Source organism: Haliaeetus leucocephalus, unplaced genomic scaffold (assembly GCF_000737465.1).
Source record: "Haliaeetus leucocephalus isolate CR32 unplaced genomic scaffold, Haliaeetus_leucocephalus-4.0 Scaffold295, whole genome shotgun sequence".
Taxonomy (NCBI): Eukaryota; Metazoa; Chordata; class Aves; order Accipitriformes; family Accipitridae; genus Haliaeetus; species Haliaeetus leucocephalus.
Window position 1 is genome coordinate 9636981 of NW_010972731.1, and position 7614 is coordinate 9644594.

A 7614-nucleotide genomic window follows, 5' to 3' on the forward strand; every position below is an offset into this window, starting at 1 on the left:
CTTGAGCACAGGCAGCCTCTACCCACAGTCGCAAAGCTGAGTATGAGGAGAGCAGACTGAGGGAACTGTTGGGGGTGAGGATGTGGAAGGCAAGTATGAGGATCAAGAAATGAGCGTAGTCTCAAATGAGCAGGAAGCAGGGAGAAAAATGCCTAAGTTGAGAACAAGAAGTGCTCGCCAACATGCTCCCGCTTCATTCGCTTTCCTCTTTAACATCAGGGCAGAGTGTAACAAATGGTGACACATGTTTTTGGGTTTCTTTAGAAGTTCAAATCGAGGACGCCCGCACAGTGAACGTACCCAAAGGACTCAGGCCCCAACACTACCAGCATCAACACCAGTCTTTGTGCCTGTGCCTCCACCTCCCTTGTATCCTCCACCACCCCATGCACTTCCTCTTCCACCGGGGGTACCACCACCACAGTTTCCTCCTCAGTTTCCACCTGGTCAGCCTCCATCTGCTGGGTACACTGTCCCCCCTCCAGGATATCCCCCAGCTCCTGCAAACATGTCATCAGCTTGGGTACCAACAGCAGTACCAACGGCTCATTCAAATACCATCCCAACGACACAAGCACCTCCTTTATCTAGGGAGGAGTTTTACAGAGAACAACGGAGACTTAAAGAGGAGTAAGTATTTGACTCAATGAAGTTGCGTTGTTTTTCATTTTTGTATTTCGATAGCATATCGGACTGCAGTTACACTAAAGTGCATCTGACATAAGCAAAAATGACATAATGTTTCTTCCAATATACTTTTTCATTGCAGATGGTAAACATGCAAAACTAAAACAAGACAAATGTAATTCTAAAGCTTTCCCTAAAACTTGTAGGAATTCTAAACTGTTTTTGCTTAAATAGGATGTTCACCTTTTGCATTTGCATGCAGTATACATTTTCTCATATTGGCCATGTTTTGTTTCTTGATGTCTTTTTGTAATAAAGGTCAAACTATAATTGTAATAAAGGTCAAACTTATTTTAACAGGGAAAAGAAAAAGTCCAAACTTGATGAGTTTACAAATGATTTTGCTAAGGAATTGATGGAATATAAAAAGATTCAAAAGGAGCGTAGGCGTTCGTTTTCCAGGTAACTGCTTTACATGTCCGTAATGGAGAAGCAGATTGTCTAGAAGAATCAGGAGGAGTTCCACTCCACCTCTCTATCGTTAGATGGATTGGATGATTCAAGGGCTTAGCAGTGATAGGAGTTTCATATGTAGGTTACTAGCTCAAATATGTCAGAGATTACAGTTGACTGTTAGTTATAATTTGGCAGCAGTTGTTAAGGAACAGGTGTCTCTTTTGCTAAAGCTTCTCTGTAATGACATCCTTCGCCTCCTGACAGCTGTGAGGAGGCTAGAAACTGAATAGGTGTAGTTGCTGGATTTTCTGTGTCTCCCTATTCTGATTGTAACCATTATCTCAAAGCACTTCGGAGGACATATGTGAGAGAAATTGTCTTCATTTCCTTTTTTGTTTATCTCATGTGGGTACACGGAGAGACTTTAATGTGGACTGCAAACTGGTGGCTTTTGCTAGTATTTTGTTGGCATTGTTAAATTTTTCTTAGGAATTAAAAGATAAGACTTGTTTTTTAGGAAATCTTAAATTGGTAAAGGACTTTGAGAGGAGGAATGATGCTAAAGAACATATGCAGAATAATGTGAAATGGTTCTTTAAAAAAAATTAAAACTTGTGAAGAAAAAACTCAGGGTAGCTGTTTTCTATCCTGAAAAATCACTTGGGCAGGAGTCTGAATAGCTCTCTATTAGTAATGCTGTCAGTATCTTTCCTAGAGTAATGGCATTGAGTCATATTACTAGAGTCTGAGTTCAGAAGCTTTTAGATACGATTTTTCTTGAAATGCAGTCACTAGCCTTGGTTAGAGCTAGAGGTACAAGCAAAATTTTGCTAGGACATCTGGCTAGAAGTGTTGATTAAATAGTACTGTATGTAAGATTGCAGTACAAGTATTTTGCATCCTGTACAAATTGCCAAATAAGTAGTGAAGTTAAATAGACTAAGCTGGCATTTTAAAATTGAGCTTTACTGTCTTCAGGCTAAATCGTGTTTTCTTGATGATTGATGCTGTGCTGTAGCCATTAAGACTTGCTCTTTTTGCATCTTACTGCAACAAAAATGATTTGCACTGCATGTAGTTGCCGAGTAGTGAAAAATGTGCGTGTTCATGTACCAGTAGAGGCCAGTATACACCACCTTAAATCAATCGATAGCTATGGTAGTTCATGTGATAGAAGTGAGTGGAAATAGACTTACCCTTCCTGTATGTTTTTACACTAACAAAGCAGCAGCTGTTCTGTCTTGTAAGCAGAAACTTTTACGTGTTATCAAGTTCTTCAATTTGCAGTAGCATTATGTCAGCAGCTGAAAGAAGCTTTGACATAAGCATATGGAGAGGAAAAAAAACCAAACCAAATTTGGGAGGAAAAAAATTGGGGAGAGTGACTGTTTTGAATTAACTTCATTTATTTTTTTTGTGTTGTGTTTTTTTTTTAAGGTCCAAGTCTCCCTATAGTGCTTCATCTTACTCTAGAAGTTTCTATACCTACTCCAAGTCAAGATCAGGTTCTTCCCGCTCTCGCTCCTACTCTCGATCATTTAGTCGTTCCCATTCTCGTTCCTACTCACGATCGCCGCCATATCCAAGAAGAGGCAAAGGGAAGAGTCGTAACTATCGTTCTAGGTCAAGGTCACATGGTTATCACCGTTCAAGGTCAAGATCACCCCCATACAGAAGATACCATTCACGGTCAAGGTCTCCAGTATTTAGAGGCCAGTCTCCCACTAAACGGACTATACCTCAAGGGGAAGGAGAAAGGGAGTATTTTAACAGATACAGAGAAGTTCCACCATATGATATGAAAGCTTACTATGGCAGATCTGTTGACTTTAGAGATCCATTTGAAAAGGAAAGATACAGAGAATGGGAAAGGAACTATAGGGAATGGTATGAAAAGTTTTACAAGGGCTATGCTGTTGGTGCTCAACCTCGACCTCCAGTAAACAGAGAGAACTTTTCTCCAGATAGGTTTGGTCCACCTGGGACCAGACGAGAGAATTCACCATATGCTCGGGGACGTAGGGAGGATTATCCTGGTGGGCAGAGCCATAGAAATCGTAATATAGCTGGAAATTACCCTGAAAAACCTTCTGGAAGAGAGAGCCATGTCATCAAAGATCCTACAAAATCAAAAGAGAAGGAGGTGGAAAATCCACTGGGAGATGGCAAAGGAAATAAACATAAAAAACACCGAAAGAGAAGAAAAGGGGATGAGAACGAAGGATTTCCCAATACTGAGTTGTTAGAAGGTGCAAGAAAACCAAGAGAGCCAGTTACAGCAGAAGACGTTAAAACGGACACTCTGTTCATGCTCCCAAGCAGAGATGATGCCACCCCTGTGAGAGATGAGCCTATGGAAGCAGATTCTATTGCTTTCAAACCAGTGTCTGAAAAGGAGAAAAAAGAGAAGGATAAGCCAAAAGCAAAAATTGACAAGACAAAGCGGAAAGTAGAAGTGGCTGTTCCTCCTAAGAAAGACAACATAATAAAACCAGCTAAAACTTCCCAAGAGAAAGTGGACACCGATCGTGAAAAATCTCCACGAACGGAACCTCCTGTGAAAAAAGCGAAGGAGGAGTTGCCAAAGACAGACAGTGTTAAAACATCTTCCTCTCAAAAGGATGAGAAGGTTCTTGGTACCCCACGGAAAGTTCACCCCAAAGTGACAAAAGATCACCCAGAAACCAGACCAGCCAAGGAGGAAAAGGCAAAGAAAGACCATCCAAAAGAAACAAAGTCGGAGAAGCCCTCCAACAAAGAAGACAAGTCAAAAAAACCTGCTGAAAAAAGCAAACCTTCTGATGCAAAACCTGAAAAAAGAAAAAGAAAAGCAGATGAAAAGGTTGATAAAGAACATGAAGCCACTTCCATAAAGGTCTCTAAACCAGAAACTGCTGAATCGAAAACATCGCCGAAGGGGAAGACTGAGCCTGATGGTGAAAAAGGAGAGCGAACTCCAGAAAAGGATAAATCTGCTTTTCTTAACAATCCTGCAAAAAAGATTAAACTTAACCGAGAAACTGGCAAAAAGATTGTGAGTGGAGAAAATGCGCCACCTGCAAAAGAACCTGTTGAGAAACCTGAGCCAAGCAGCAGCAAAGTTAAACAAGAAAAAGCGAAGGGAAAAGTGAGAAGAAAAGTAACAGCAGCTGATGGATCTAATACCACTCTTGTAGATTACACCAGGTACCTCATAATTTCTTTTCATATTCTTTCTTTCCTCCTCTCCCCCTCCCAAACTGTAAAATTTTTTATGGTGACTAAGGAAAGGAACAGCTAAATCTGTGCTAAATGAGTGACTAATCTGTGATCTTTCCTGTTAAACTGTACTTTGGTCAAAATCAAATTTTTTTTAATGAGAACAAGCAGTCTGTACTGCACAGAAAGCTAATAAGGTTAATTGATTGGTGACATGTTTGACCCTTACTTCTGGGACTTCCCCCCACACACACTTCTTATTCATTACATGTTGACTCTGAGGTGTCTCCTCTATGTCTTCTTTCAAATCCAGCTTGCTGCTAAAGGCAAGGTTAACAGACATGTCTATACCATGCAATGTTTTGCATTTTAAAAACTGCAAGGTACTGTAATGATCTACTTTTGTCAGTATGACATGAAATTATATCTTACAGAAATAGCAGCTTGGTTGCCAATATATTATACGGATTTTAGCTTTGAGCACAGTGCCATGTTGACACAGCTACACTACTTCCAGCTCAGTGTCAACTCTTTTTTGGCACCCACGTTGGAGATTTCTCTTCTATATTCCATTGTGTGATGTGGCAAGGGGAGAAGTGATTAGTGTGGAGCTGTTATTACTTACATTTCAGTGTCTAAAGAAGCAGGACTAAGCAAACTCAAGAATATTTGAGACATTGCTGGAGACTAAGACAGTGTCTTGATATTCTAAAAAGTTTTTAAAACATGGATTTTTCTAAAGAACAACACTGGGACATGAGGGTAAAACTTTGGTTGTATATACCTCTCCATAACTGCTTGCTTACATGTTGAGACAAGAATGTATATCTAATTTATCTGCCATTGGTAGAAATAGGACATGAAGGAATTACCAGATCAGACGGTCCCCAATCTGATAATCTTGTGTCTTTGTTAATTAAATGTGTAGTAGCAAGATACTAAATTAATTGATTGCTCATAATCTTAGCTAGTGGACTCATCCTTTCTCTTGTGTGTTCCCTTAATTGAACATCTTTTGAAAAAATGCTGAAGATCTAAAATCAAAACAAAAGCTATTTTACAGAATGTTACAAAAGATGGCGATGCATGTATCTTACCCGTTACTAATGTATGCTTTTTTCCCCTCTTAGCACTAGTTCTACTGGAGGAAGCCCTGTTAGAAAGACTGAAGAAAAGCCAGATACAAAACGAACTGTCATTAAGACCATGGAGGAGTATAATAATGATATAACAGCTCCTGCTGAAGATGTCATTATTATGATCCAGGTCCCTCAGTCAAAGTGGGATAAAGATGACTTTGAGTCTGAAGAGGAAGACATTAAATCTACCCAGGTGCCTGCAAATGTAGGAAAACCTGCTAGTGTTATAAAAAATGTGAGTGTTAAGCCACCAAACCCTGTAAAACACAATGAAAAAGAGACGGAGCCTTTGGAGAAAACACAGAAAACTACAAAAGAGGTGAGTTATGAAAGCTCCCAGCATGATGCAAAAAGTTCAAAAAGTTCTGTGTCGAATGAAAAAGGAAAAACCAAAGACCGGGATCATTCTTTGTCAGACAAGGACACTTCTGAGAAGAGAAAGAGCAGTGTTCAGCCAGAAAAAGACCATTCAGAACGTGCAACTGAACAAGGAAATGGAAAAAATATTTCTCAATCTTCCAAAGACAGCAGATCTTCAGAGAAACATGATACTGGCCGTGGATCCACTGCTAAAGACTTTACTCCTAACCGAGACAAAAAATCTGACCATGATGGCAACAGAGATCATTCTAGTTCCAAGCGTAGAGATGAAAAGAGTGAATTAGCAAGGAGAAAAGACTCCCCTTCTCGAAACAGAGAATCTACATCAGTACAGAAAAGTAAGCCAAGAGATGAACGAGCAGAGCCGTCCAAAAAGGGCACTGGAGATGCCAAAAGGAGCAGCTACAGTCCTGCGCGTGAGCGGAAGCAGTCTGATCACAAAGCCGCTCACGATTCCAAGCGTACATTGGAGGAACACAAACCTCTAGATAAAAATTCAGGAAAAGAGAAAGAGAAGCATGTACCAGAAGTAAAGAGCAATAAAGAGAAAGAGTCGGCTGGTAATAAACCACCTTTGAGACAAGAATCACCAGATGTAAAAAATGAGAAAGAGAGTGTGACAGGACAAAACGATAAAAGTGTTGTCAAGCCCAAGCCTCAGGTAAGCAGCTCCTCACGGCTCTCTTCTGATCTAACTCGAGAGACTGATGAGGCTGCATTTGTACCAGACTACAATGAAAGTGACAGTGAGAGTAATGTATCTGCAAAAGATGAGGAAGCTGCAGGAAAAAATCCTAAAGAACCGAAAGAAAAGGCTGTTGATAAGGTGAAAGAGGATACAGCAGCACCTGCTGCAGTTGACCAGCCTGAAGCAAGGAGAAGTCAAAGCCGTCCCAGTGTTAGCTGTAGTCAAAGCCCTCCTGAGAGTCAGCCTCAAAGCCACAGCAGCAGTGCCAGCTCAGGAAAGAGTCAAGACAGCAAGAAAAAGAAAAAGAAAAAAGAGAAGCAGCAGCATAAGAAGCACAAGAAGCACAAGAAGCATAAGAAACACATTGGAAGCGAAACGGAATTGGAGAAGAGCCAAAAACACAAACACAAGAAGGAAAAATTGAAGGAGAGCAAAGATCAAGATAAGCAAACCATGAAATCTGTCACTACATAGAATGACGGATATTAAAAAAAAATGACTTAATTCCTAAGTCATCTGTATTAAATTTTGTTAAAATGTAAATGAATTCAAGCGTTGCAAATAGTGACATGGAAGACCCTGTGCTGCACTTAAAATATTGCTGCTTGATTATTTGATTTTTACATCAGAGCTTTATAAAAGTGAACATTTTGTACAGAATTGTGAGTTGTGGCCATGTATCATGAAAGGTTTTGCTGGGGCATCTTATTTTTAACCACCATTAATTAGTTTGGGTGGAGTTTACTGTACTGTGAAAATTTTCACATTTGAATTTTTTTTTTAATTGCCTGGCAGAAGAAGGTGGTACCTGTTATAAAATAGCAGCAGCAAAATGCTTTGCAGAATCCATTACAGCCCTGCTATGTCACTTTTTGGTTATAATAAATTTTCAGTAAACTATGCAACGTGATGAGATTTCCAGTGATAGCTGAACATGAGCAGAGAAGAGACTAGTGACAGAAAAAAGGTACCAGTAAAAGCTTGCTGGTAGCTAACATCTATGAAAAATAGCATATCAGTGGGTTTAGTTTTGAAGAGAATGGCAGGACTTCAAATCTTTTCAACTGATGCAATGTGGGGAGGTACTGCTGCCAAGAGGTGCACTTTTTTCATGTGCCAAGTGGA

At 40.0% G+C, this 7614-nt stretch overlaps 1 protein-coding gene across 7 annotated transcripts in view; it reads left to right on the plus strand.

Moving 5' to 3' along the window:
* RBBP6 (retinoblastoma binding protein 6) overlaps positions 1 to 7388 on the plus strand; it is a 31741-nt gene extending 24353 nt beyond the window's left edge. For 5 of the 7 annotated variants that reach the window (XM_010570495.1, XM_010570497.1, XM_010570496.1 and 2 more), the window contains 4 exons: positions 265 to 630; positions 988 to 1089; positions 2521 to 4269; positions 5412 to 7388. In XM_010570495.1, the coding sequence (XP_010568797.1) occupies positions 265 to 630; positions 988 to 1089; positions 2521 to 4269; positions 5412 to 6963 (3769 nt within the window). In that variant the 3' untranslated portion in view covers positions 6964 to 7388. The remainder of the gene's footprint in view (positions 1 to 264; positions 631 to 987; positions 1090 to 2520; positions 4270 to 5411) is intronic. The other 2 variants (XM_010570499.1, XM_010570501.1) reach the window with 1 other exon arrangement.
* The last annotated feature ends 226 nt before the right edge of the window (positions 7389 to 7614 follow it).